This window comes from Tupaia chinensis, unplaced genomic scaffold (genome assembly GCF_000334495.1).
Source record: "Tupaia chinensis unplaced genomic scaffold, TupChi_1.0 Scaffold140464_1, whole genome shotgun sequence".
NCBI lineage: Eukaryota > Metazoa > Chordata > Mammalia > Scandentia > Tupaiidae > Tupaia > Tupaia belangeri.
The window spans coordinates 122,817-136,206 of NW_006200341.1; the positions used below are offsets into that span (position 1 = coordinate 122,817).

Sequence of the window (13,390 nt, forward strand, 5' to 3'; positions counted from 1 at the left end):
ACAGAACAGCACACTGTCACAGCACGGAGACGACGCAGTGTCTCTTCAGGGCCGTCTCTTTATTGTAGGCAGCATGGAGACACAGTGTTCAGGGTCACCCAGAGCCAACGCGATGTCGTCATAGCTCAGGGTCGTCCAGAGACAACGCAGCATCACAGCTCAGGGTCATCCGGAGATGGCGCGGTGTCGCAGCTCAGGGTCGTCCAGAGATGGCACGGTGTCACAACTCTTCAGGGTCTCCAGGGTCATCTGATGATTATGGGCCAGGGATCGTGGTTATATACACATTGGTGGGCCGTGATTGGTTGAATGAAGGATAGTAGAAGGTGAGTTATGATTGGTTGCTTTGTGGACCAATCATGAGGTGCCCAGATATGCAAATCTGAGGGATTCTAAGCTCACCGATTTGCTATAGGAAGTGGCCAATCAGAGTGTGGTATTGAAGGTGAGGTTTTTGAAAGGGAGCCAATTGTGGCCTCTGTAATTGTTTGCTCTCTGAGTCTAAGATGGCAATAGTAAGAGACTCATGAAAAATAGCCTCAGCAGACTTGCTGGTGCGCAGCCTCCCACAAAGAAAGAACTAGAATGACTAATAGAACTGGAATTGGAAGTTTGGCTATGAAGTCACAGTCTTTAGTATATTTTGAGGCAGAAATACAGATGAATGTACACATGTACGTATGTCTCCTTGTGCTGTTCACTACGGCATCTATGAGCTTGTGACAACCCTAGCAGCAAATACACACACCTACCATAGTGCCCAGAGGTTGGTTTCTAAATATCATTCTCTCCCTCAAAGGAATCTGTATAGAAAGTGACCAGTTCCAGGGCTTAGACAGAGAAAATACAAAAGGAGCTTGGAATACCTTTTACCAGAAAGTAAAAATGTGTTCACAGAAAAATAAGGACAGGTCATGGGGTCAGCTTGAAACAGCCACTATGGCCAAATCAGGGGTATGTCTAAACACTGTAATAGTAAGCTTTCTCTTCTCCCCATTTTTTGCTGGCTGCTTGGTTTTCAGTCTATTTGTTTACCAATGTAGCAAAATGAAAGAATAAGAAAATCATTCTCTGGCAGTCCTCTTAAAAATTGAATTAAAAAGGAATCATCAATGCATGCTAAATCTAGTGGGTGAAAATTTGAGGAGTAACCTGATATTTAGAATCTCAAAAGTAACTACACACAAGATGTCTTGTGTAATACAAAGGATAAATAGTGGCTTTACCATGGACAAACCAAGCAGATGTTAACAGTCCAAATGGACAGTGACCAGCAATGGATCTGAGTTACATGTGCCTCCAGACCTGCTGCACAGAGAAGACCTCTGCGATCATGCTGCAATCCCTTCTCCTCCATTTTTCTCTCCTTTTGGGATCCTGGACAAATACACACTCAAATTCAACATGTTTTACAGATCACAGAGTCTAAGACCCCTGTACAGTTGGCCATGTGAGAGTCCAGCATCTTAACCACTACACAACCTGCTGGCCCCAATAAGCCACTTGGCCCTCCACTAAATATCAATGGAAGTTTGGTGGGGATAGTTTAAACAGTGTCATTTAGGCAATTTGACTATAGAAAAACAAATATTACTGGTTTTCATTTACAAAATTCACTTTATAGTTATAGATACTGAGAAAAGTTTAAAATTTCATAAAAATGTTCATCACACACATATGATAAAAAAAGTCTTTAATAAAAATTTTTACATGTCATGTGTTTAATGGAAAACAATTAAAAGGTTATTTAAACAATCCAGTCAATAAAATCTAATCTTTCATATCATATAATTTTTCTTTGAGATCTGTCCATAATCTTACAATGCTCTCAAAAGTAAATCTTAAGCTCGGTTTCACTTATAAGATCTTTGAGGAGAAGCTCTAGGATAAAAATCCAAATTCAGTAGCAACTGGGGAAAAAAGAGAAAGAATTATGAGTCATTGGGAAAGTCATGACACATTTCTGCATAGAAAAATACATAATGCCTTTCCCATTGACCTAATATATCCTTTACCTAAAAGGCTTCACAGACAACTAAGTATAAGTTGGTTTAATAAAAAAAGAAGTAAGAATAGACTGGTGTGAATATCCATGAAAAATATGTATGTTCATGTGCAGTACAAAATCACTCTAGGCAGAGTATCCCTTAACCAAAATGCCTGGCACCTGAACTATTTCAGATTTCAGACTTTTTCAGATTTTGGAATAATTACATGTACCTAATAAAATATCTTGGGTGATAAAACCCAAGTGTAATTCAAAATTTATTTATGTTTCATATACGTTTTATACATATAGCCTGATATTTTTGATTTTGTGATATTTTTGTATTGTAATGTTTTGACTGCAATCTGTCATATAGAGTCAGGTATGGAATTTTCCATTTATGGCATCCTGCTGGTGCTCAAAAAGTTTCCAATTTTGGAGCAGTTCAGATTCAGTTTTTCAGATCAGGACTGCTTAACTTGCATTACAAATAATTTGTACTGAGTTGCATGCTGAATTAATTATCAGTGTGTTTAAGTATCAGAGCTTCTGTTCTTCTCATTCTTCATTTATTTATTTGACAACCAAGTGCTAAAGTACTATGACAAAAAAAAACAAAATTACAAGATGATAATGATACAGTAACCCCTCAATCATATATTATAAGCTGAAAAATAGAGAACAGTCAATTTCCATATAGGGTCATAGATACTATAAAAGATAGAAACAGCATCATGGGAATACACAAAATGGACATTTATCCCAATGTTGTGTCAACATTGCAGACTTTTTGATGAAGGTGATATGTAAGTTAACATCTAAAGGACAAAGAAAAACTGTTCCAGATAGAAGGAAGAAGCAAATCTGAAAATCTAGAGGTGTGAGGAAAAACACTTATAAAATTGTAAGTAGTCTACTTTGGCTAGATGCTAGAATAAAGGGGCAAAGATGGGTAAGTGACAAGAGATAAGGCTGAACAACTAGGGAAAAAAATAGATTTGGATTTTATACAAGCTAAAGAACTTGGAACTTTTCCTGAGGCAAAAGATAAACCAGTGTATGTTCCCACTCAGTATATACCAAATGTCTGCAGTCTATGGCAGAAACGGAAAGAGTGGAAAGTACAGAGACATTGTGGGAAACTGTGGAAACTAAAGACAGTGGGGGAGGAGGGTGGAAAATAATGGAGGGTGAAAGAGAGGGAATCAAGGGGAAAAAGAAAGAAGAAAAACATGTAAGGGACACAAAAAAATGAAAAATGATCTGTTGGTGATAATATGTATGGTAACATCTTTGACTGCAAAAATATACAGTGTATTCACAATGGGTAAACTCATTTGGTATACTGCAATAATACACAATGATGAAATGCAAAATATATCAATTAATGAATTAAGTAAAAGGAAAAAAGGTAAACCAATAACAAAGTAAATGACAAGAAAGTTCAGATGTCACAGGATAGCCATATGAACTGTAATTGCTAGATTAAGTATTACTACATTTGTCTGGATGTTTTGGCCTCATAAATTATTACAATAAGCCTGAGGAGTTGGTGATGCCTTTGTTTTCTGAGAATAGTTTCAGTGTGGAAGATAGCAGTTCCACAGGAATGGCAGAAGTAAAGAAAATGTATAGTCAGAAAGAAATATGATACACAGATTTTTCAAGACTTTTAAAAGCTATGGTACATCATGAATAAGTACATTTTTGAGTGTGAATATTTATGTTCTCACCTTCTTGCCTGTTTCTTACATCTATGTGTAAGAAAAAAATATTTAATGTCTTATCTATTCCCCAGTCAAAAGGAAGGAATGCAGTTGTTACTTGTTTATTTCAGATGTCAATTAATTAATCTAAGTTTAATTTATGAATTTTGGCAACATACCTTCACTTAGTTCTCTACTTATATTTCTTATCAATTCCAGTTGTGTCTGAAATAAATCAAAGATGATTTATAATCTTTAAATTAACCAAGAGGTATTGTCTTAGGAATAACATATCATTCACAAAACGTGGCCTTTAAATAATACTTTGAAACTAGATCTAACTTGAGGGTTGCTTGCATAGAAAAATAATCTCATAAATAAAATAAAATTCACACTTATTTTAAGTTTAGAGAACAGGAAAGATACATGCATTAATCCCTTTGGATTAATATGTTTCAAAGTAAAATTAATATGGGTCTTTTGAATGTACAACATTTCAGAAGGGAGCTACTTTATCTTATTAGTACAAACAGTAAACAATTCAAGTCATTTCACATTGGATGCATTTCTTACTCATTCCAATCAGTTTTTTTTTACTTTAATGGATTTCCCTTAAAATAAATTTTCCATTCCCACTTTTAAAAATGAAGAATTTAAGGACTGGCAGATGGCATAATGGTTACATCACTGGATTCCTATGTAAGCAACCATGGATTGAGTTCCAGATTGAGTGACTTAAAACTCACACTGGGTGCATGTGCGTGCCTGCCCAAAATCCCAGGAAGAGGATGGAGGAGAATGGATTATTGCATGGCCATCCCCTCATGGGGTTGATTGCTTGCTTTCTATCTCTCTGCCTCTCTGCTGAGCATATTTTCTAGAGAAAAATATCTCTTAAAAAATTAAGAATTTAAAGTATGTTCCATATGTTAATTTTTAGCACAGAAACTTTAATAAGTAAATTTATGATATCATAATATCATGAAAATTCTACTGGCAGTACATTAAGTACAAAAATAGTGTGGTATGTGTATTATGACTAAGCATTTCTTTATTCATATGAACACAAAAATTTTAGAAAATTTGCCTCAAAAACTATTCTCCAAAAACTAATTAAGCTATTTGGACCAGCAGTTGGCATAATGGCTATGTCACTGGACTCCCACGTAGTTGACCACGGTTCAAGTCCAGGACCCGGTGGCTTAAACTCACACCAGGCACGTGTGCATGTGTGCCCAAGATCCCAAGAGGAGAATGGAAAAAAGGGATTGCAGCATGACCATCCTTCCTGGGGGGTGATTTATCGCTTTCTGTCTATGTCTCTCTGTGTTTCTGGTGAGTGCATGCGCCCTCTAGAAAAACCTCCCCCCCCCAAAAAAAAAAATCAAGCTATGAAGGGCAATGATTTAATCAAAGCCTGTATTTTCACATGAGGCAATACAGGCTCAGAGTACCACAGCTTGTACGAGGTCAGAAAGCCAATTAGCAGCGGTGCAGGAAGGGGCTTGAAATCTCCTTACTGAGCCCTGAGTTCATACTACCTACTTCCTTCCTTTTTATCTTTGGAGAGGATTTTGCCTTAGGGCACATGTGCTTGTCAGAGAAAGAGAGAGACAGAGACAGAAAGTGAAAAATCACTCCCCAGAGGTGAACGGCCATGCCACAATACCTTCTCCATTCTCACACACCTGGCATGAGTTTCAAGACACCGGGTTTAGGATATGAACCTCTGTTGGCCATGTGGGAGCCCAGCAACATAAACACTGGGCCATCTGTTGGCCCTACTACTTCTTTCCTTAAAAAAAAGCATCTATGTTTTTCAATGTTACTCAAGGAAATATAAACAAAACTCTCATGCAGCTGAATAACATCTAGTTATGACAATATAAAAGAGCAGCTCTCATAGCATTATTTGATATTTCCCTAGTGGAAACAAATGCCTAGCAACTCTAGAAGCACTCTGCATAATTATAAAAATTTTGTAAACAACAAATGTATAAGAACTCTTTCAAGGCAATGGGTTATGATTATGAAGACATCTTTGTTTTTTGACAGACTGTTATTTTTTTCTTAAGATTTATTCATTCATTCATTCATTCATTCATTCATTCATTCATTCATTCATTCATTCATTCATTCATTCATTCATTCATTCATTCATTCATTCATTCATTCATTCATTCATTCATTTTAAATTTGACCAGAGAGAGACACACAGAGAGAGAGAGGAAAGTGAGAAAGCAAGCCACCAGGTCCAGGACTTGAACCGTGGCCAGCCATGTGGGAGTGTTCAGTGCCGTAACCACCACGCCACCTGCTGGTCCCGACAGACTGTTATTTTTAATCTCCCTTATTCAGTCTACGATGATTTGGCAAACTAATGCCCCATAAAGAAGCTATGTAGGGGGCCAACGGGTGGTGTGGTGGTTGAGGCATTGGAATTCCCACATGGCTGACCATGGTTTGAATCCCAGACCTGGCAGCTTGCTTTCCCTCTCTTTCTCTTTCTCTCTCTGCCTTTCTCTGACAAAACTCGTGTGAAAAAATAATAATGATAATACATAAATAAATCATTTTTTTAAAAAAAGAAGCTATGTAAACGTTGGAACTTCTGAAGTTGAAAATAAACTATTTTTCCACTGATGTAGAAATACTAAAAAAAAAAATTTCTTTATCTACAAAAAATTTAAGAAATAAATTTTGTCAAAAATACTGTCTTGCATCTCATTTCTATTTACATTTTCTTTTTTTGTTGTTGTTAGAGGTATTTTTTGCTATATGGTGCATGCGCTTGCCAGACAGACAGAGAGAGACAGAGAGACAGAAAGCGAGGAATCACCCCTCAGGGGGAATGGCCATGCCACAATCCCTTCTCCTCCATTCTCCTCTCAGGATCTTGGGCACGCACGCACACGCCCCCAGCATGAGTTTTAAGCCACTGGCTCCCGGACGCCCACCATGGTCGACTACGTGGGAGTCCAGCGACATAGCCATTACGCTAACTGCTGGTCCCTACATTTTCTTTCATCTTCATCTTGTGAAATTAGACATTATCTGATATTTTTCTGGTAAGAACTATTAACATTTTACATTTGTATCAAGTTTTAAATTTTTCCAAGTATTTAACATTCAGTTTCTTTGTGTACCCAAGAGTCTAGTTTTATGACCCAGAAGCATTTAGTCCTTCATCCTCTAATTTTTTTCAGAAAAGCAAACAAACAATCAAAAAACTAAGCAGACAAAATGATGAAAAATATCAGTGGTTTTGGCAGGTGTTGTGGTGGTTAAGTCACTGGACTCGCACAGGGTCGATCATGGTTTCCATCCTGGACCTGGTGGCCTGAAAAATCACACCCCTCACATGTTCATGACCACAGTTCTGAAAAGAGAACAGAGAAGAGATTGTGGCATGGCCACCCTCCTCAGGGGTGATTTCTCTCCTCTCTGTCTCATGCTCATGCGAGTACATGCTCTCTTTGGGACACCCCCTTCGGCAAAACCAAAACAAATGAACAAATATCAGCTAGCTAGAATCTTGGAATTTAAATACTAACAGTCATTTAACTAGTTCTCTTAAGCAATGTGGCTCTGATGCAGTTCTGTCCACAGCTTCAGGCACCCCCTACCTTTGGAGGTCTTGGAACTTACCCCACAGATAAGAAATTCTTACTGTAACTGATTTTGTTTGATGATAGCTGCTACTTCAAGATTTTAAATATTATTGCCATTTTAATCATTAATCATTGAAATAGTGACAAGATAGGCATAAATGAACTTCATTTTTAAAATGCAAATAGTTTGGGGCAGATGGTGACACAGCAGTAAAGCTCGATGCTCTGGAGGGCTTATCCACACAGGAAAGTGGCCAGTTCTCATCCAGACAACTCCCTGGTACATTGGGCATGGATGTGCCTGTGACCTGGGCTGGCCGAACATGAGGGTGGACTGTGGTGTCAAGACTCTCTCTCACTCATGGGATAAATAAATAAATTTGGAAAACACACACACACACACACACACACACACACACACACAGAAATATTTGCTTAATTTTTTTTATACTTTTTTTTTGAGAGATTTTCACTGTAGGGCACATGCGCTCGCCAGACAGACAGAGAGAGACATAGAGACAGAAAGCGAGAAATCACCCCCCATGGGGGATGGTCACGCTGCAATCCCTTCTCCTCTATTCCCCTCTCGGGATCTTGGGCACGCACGCACACGTGCCCGGCGTGAGTTTTAAGCCACCGGGTCCGGGACACGAACCGCGGTCGACTACATGGGAGTCCAGCGACATAGCCATTACGCTAACTGCTGGTTCCCTATACTTTTTTTTTGGAGAGGTTTTCGCTATAGGGCGCATGCGCTCGCCAGACAGACAGAGAGAGAGACAGAGAGATAGAAAGTGAGAAATCACCCCCCAGGGCAGATGGCCATGCCGCAATCCCTTCTCCTCCATTCTCCTCTCGGGATCTTGGGCACGCACGCACACGCGCCCGGTGTGAGTTTTAAGCCACCCAGTCCGGGATGCGAACCACAGTTGACTATATGGGAGTCCAGCGACATAGCCATTACGCTAACTGCTGGTCCCCAAATATTTGCTTAATTTAACTATTTCAAAACTATTGTACAACTGCCAAGCAGTACAAACATTTTATAAAAATTCTCTAAGTAACAATTAAGGAAGTACTCATGTAAGAAAAAGATAATTTTAACTTAAAAACAGAAATTCATCTTTTTTTAGTGATACAATTTTCTTTAATTAATATAGTGGAAGGTATTTATCTTGAATTTATTTAAATAATAAACCTGCCTATGTGGTTTGTATTTGGAGAAAGCATGATAAACCAGGGGTGGTGCAGGAATGTTCTGAAGTGTTATGAACCATGGTCACACTAAGAGCAATTAACAGTCTGTCCAAGCATCTCAAAGTGTACTTTCAGTAACAAGGCAATAATATTCAATTCTAAAATCTAATTTAAATGTTTTTTTAAAAATTTAAAGTATGTCAGTTTAGATACATTTATTGAATATTGAATATTAATACATTTATTGAATTTTGATACATTTATTGAATTAATGAATATCTTTTCAAAATAAGAGCTCTAGGGACTTTAAAAATTGTAAAACTTCTTTTTTTCTTTAGTAACAGAGATAATGATATGGCCTTTACTTAACATGTATAAGTTAATTAAGCATATTACTTCATGAAATTAAAAACAAACAAAAAATGTAGGGACCAGCAGTTAGCGTAATGGCTGTGTCACTGGACTCCCATGTAGTCGGCCACGGTTTGAGTCCCAGACCCGGTGACTTACACTCACACCAGGTGCGTGTGCATGCGTGCCCAAGATCCCAAGAGGAGAATGGAGGAGAAGGGATTGCGGCGTGACCATCCCCCCTGGGGGATGATTTCTCGCTTTCTGTCTCTCTGTCTGTCTCTGTCTGTCTGGCGAGTGCACGTGTGCTATAGCGAAAACCTTTCCAAAAGAAAAAAAAATCATTGGGACCCCAGGCAGCGTGGTGGTTAAGGTGCTGAACGACTACATGGCCACCCTAGTGTGAGACCTAGATCTGACTCTTGCTTTCTCACTTTCCCTCTTTCTCTCTCTGTGTCTCTCTGGTGAGCCTGTAGCAAAATTTTAAAAACTAATAACAACAAAACTAAACAATTAATTTTATAAAAACAAAAAAGAAAGCACATTGTATTGGTACTTTGAAATTCAAAGGAAAAAGGCAAGGTCCATATAACTAACCTGGAACACATCGTTCTCCGTGCTGCTATTCAAAGGCCTGGAAATTGAGCTAGGAAGCACTAAAGTTCCTCTTGAAATGAGATTTCTGCTGCACATTAAATTACTATCAGGATTTACAACAGTAGATGACACTAGGACTCGTCTTGTAGTACGACTGTTGGGTAAAGGGCTATTCCGCTGTTTCTCCACAAGATGTTGGGCCTCAGCTGCTGCTAACTCCTCATTAGCCCTGTGGACATTGAAAAGACAAATGATTAGTATTTCATTTTTCTCTAAATGGCTCCTAAATGCTTGCATTTAAAAAAAAAAAAAAAAGCTGGATAATAATGAATGGGATTTTTCATGTTGTAGTATAGAAAATGTGTCAGAACTCAGATCCTGTACAGAATTATCGATTTAAAATAGTACAAACGAGGACCAGTTGTTTCTTTCTTTTTTTTTCTTTTTTTTTTTTTGGAGAGATTTTCACTGTAGGGCGCATGCGCTCGCCAGACAGACAGAGAGAGACAGAGACAGAAAGCGAGAAATCACCCCCCCAGGGGGATGGCCATGCTGCAATCCCTTCTCCTCCATTCTCCTCTCGGGATCTTGGGCACACACGCACACGCGCCCGGCGTGAGTTTTAAGCCACCGGGTCCGGGACACGAACCGCGGTCGACTACGTGGGAGTCCAGCGACATAGCCATTACGCTAACTGCTGGTTCCCAGGACCAGTTGTTTCTAGAGGGAGTCCTAACTAACAAGTAATTCAAAGTAGGGAAGGGAGAGGATATGGATATTGAGGATGCAGGGTTTAACACCAGCTGCCTCTTGGAAGGGCTTCATGTTGAAGATCCCTGAGGAAATGGGAATATTCCATTAGAAATCGTTGTGCTTAAAGGGTTACTATTCAAGATGGTGGGTGTGTTAGTTTGCTTGGCTCTAAGAGCTACTTCATATAAATATATCAAAATATCATGTTGTACTCCTAAATATATACAATTTTAAAAACTAAAGCGAAAAATACTTATATTTAGTAACCCAGTTTAAAGATTTTTTTTTTAAATCTTCTCAGACATCTTCAAGCACTTATTCTCTCTACCTTTGTATATTTCACACGTTACCTGGGAGAGACTAAGCATGAGACACTGAGGAATAATCCAAAGCAACCCTTCTAGGGGCCAATGAGAAAGCAGAGCTGGTGATCAAGAAGAACTAATGCAGCCCTAAAGGCAGTAAACTCATAACACTACCAGGATATTCGAGGCCCAGAGCCTGCCCTTTCTGCCTTCCACAAGTCGCCTCAGGCTGACCAATGCCCTGTTTTAAACACTTTCTATTTCTGTTTAAAACCTCTCCTATTTCACAACTCTGGCTTTATGTAATTGGAAAAACTACAAAGGATAGTTGGTGTCCAGGGCCCTCCACTTATGATACCAGAGGTCATACTCGAGGAAAATTCATTTGACAAGTGCTAGGATGTGAGAGGAGTAAGTTACACTAAAGCAGCTGGATTTGAATTGGGACCATTCAAAAATAAACTTGTCAATATTTCTGTATAGATGAATTTCCTAACAATATCACTGTCTAAATTATAAAGTTTCAAAAATACTAAGCTGAAAGACTAATAGATCAGCCTCACTATATGAGAATATTAAGGGAGAAAAAAATGAAAACCATATTAAACCAAAAAAGGCACAGAGACATAAACTGCTCTGGACCAACATTCTAAAGAAAAGTTTGTTTGGGATCAGCAGTTAGCGTAATGGCTATGTTGCTGCACTCCCATGTAGTCGACCGCGGTTCAAGTCCTGGACCTGGTGGCTTAAACTCACACCGGGCGTGTGTGCGTGCGTGCCCAAGATCCCGAGAGGAGAATGGAGGACAGGGAATTGCACGCCTTCCCCTCTGGGGGGTTATTTCTCACTTTCTGTCTCTATGTCTCTCTCTGTCTCTCTGGAGAGTGCACACGCCTTGTAGCAAAAATCTCTCAAAAAAAAGTTTGTTTAATAACATCATTTTTAAAAAGTTCATTCTTAGTCAGCTTTCACTTTCTACTAATCTCACGAACCTATCACTAAAAATTATCTTTAGAGGTAAATTAATGTGCTTAATTTATTTTCTATGATTCTTATATATTTTTGACTTACATTCTCAGTTTATTGGATAATGATTTTATAACTTGTGACTTTTCTAGACAGAGTCGCTTATAGTTTTCTAATTCTGTTTCATTATTAGAATCTTCTTGAGAAGCTCTTATTTTGAGGAGTTCAGATTCCAAATCTCTCATTCTGAGTTCCATCTGACTTATCGATGAAGCACCATTATTCGCTCTTAACTGTTCTAAGTTTTCTTGAGATACTGCTTGTGCCTAAAACAAATTAAAATGATACATTTTTAGATGTTAACATTATTAATTGTGTATTTGTCGAAGAAAATCAGCTTTTTAATGGCTAGAAAACACATGGGTTTGCCAGAAAGAGACAGAGATAGAGAGGGTGTGAGTGCCAAAATCCCTTTGGTTCCATTTTTCCTTTGGGATATTGGGCTTTTACGGACACATGCCCAGTGTGTTTTTCAAGCCACCATGTCCAGAACTTAAACCATGTAGTTAACCATGTGAGATGCAGTCCCTTTAACTTCCATGTCATGTGCTGCCCCAAAGATAAATATTTTAAATTTTACCTATTTTTCCACATGTTTAAAATTGTCCTCTGGGCCAGTAAGTCAAAACTAAAGCAAACAAATACACAGATATTCAAGTAGTGATTATCTTAGATTTATCTTTTTTGGGTAGCCCCATAGCCTCATGGTTAAGGAAATCTGATCCCACATGGCTTATTGTCATCTGAGTCCCAACCACAACAGCTTGAAAAACACTCTAGGTGTGTGTGTGTGTGTGTGTGTGTGTGTGTGTGTCCCCAAAATCCTAACAGAATAAAGAAAAGCAGGAAAAAGGATTTCAAAGTGACTATATTCCACTGTGGGCATGATAAAGAGTTTGTAATTTAGGATATACAAAGAATGTTTACCATTAAAAATTAAGAGGACAAACTCAATTACAAATTAGAAAAAATAGGGCCTGCATGTGACGCGGTGGGTTAAGGTGCTGGACTCCCACATGGCCAATCACTATTTAAGTCCTGACTTGATGGCTTGAAAATCACACCAGTCATGTGTGCATGTGTGCTTAAAATCCAGAAGGAGAATGGTATTGGGGCATTGTGGTGTGGCCATCTCCCCTGAGGAGGGTAATTTCTCACTTTGCCTCTCACTGTATCTTTGCCTCTCACTCTCTCTGGTGAGTACACATGTCCGATGGCAACAACCAAAAGGAAAAAAAAAAGGAAAAAGATTTTGAATAGGCATTTCTTCAAAGAAGATGCAGAAATAGCTAAGAAGTTCATGAACTGATTTTTAGCATCATTAGTCAATAGGGAAATGCACATCAACACCAAATTGAGGCATCACTTTACACCACCAGAATGGAATCCTATTTCAATTAAAAAAGATGAGAAACTAGAGTTAACGAGGATATGGAGAAATTAGGGCCCTCATACAATACACAAATGTGAAATGGTGCAGCCACTTTGGAAAACAGACTGGAAGCTGCACAGGAGATTAGGCACAGAGTGTCCATAAGACCCAGCAGTCCCGCTCATAAGAGAAATGAAATCAGGTGCAAACAACAAAAACTTGCACAAAAAATATCATAGCATTATTAACAGTAGCCAAAAAGTGGAAACTACCCAAAGAAAGGTTCATCAAGTGCTGGATGGATACATAAAATGTAAAGTATACCCATACGATGGGGTAGTACTTAGCAATAAGAAGAAATGAAGTACAGGGACCCAGCAGTTAGCGTAATGGCTATGTTGCTGGACTCCCATGTAGTCGACCGTGGTTCGTGTCCTGGACACGGTGGCTTAAAAATCATGCCGGGCGCGTGTGCGGGCGTGCCC

General features: G+C 38.7%; 1 protein-coding gene across 1 annotated transcript in view; it reads right to left on the reverse strand.

Annotated features, from left to right (window-relative positions):
* Positions 1–1,782: 1,782 nt before the first annotated feature.
* LOC114004940 (ankyrin repeat domain-containing protein 26-like) overlaps positions 1,783–13,390 on the reverse strand; it is a 12,142-nt gene continuing 534 nt past the window's right edge. The window contains exons 2-5 of the mRNA XM_027766056.1: positions 11,579–11,799; positions 9,450–9,678; positions 3,873–3,918; positions 1,783–1,910 (exon numbers count right to left, since the gene is read on the reverse strand). Of these exons, the coding sequence (XP_027621857.1) occupies positions 1,882–1,910; positions 3,873–3,918; positions 9,450–9,678; positions 11,579–11,799 (525 nt within the window). The 3' untranslated portion in view covers positions 1,783–1,881. The remainder of the gene's footprint in view (positions 1,911–3,872; positions 3,919–9,449; positions 9,679–11,578; positions 11,800–13,390) is intronic.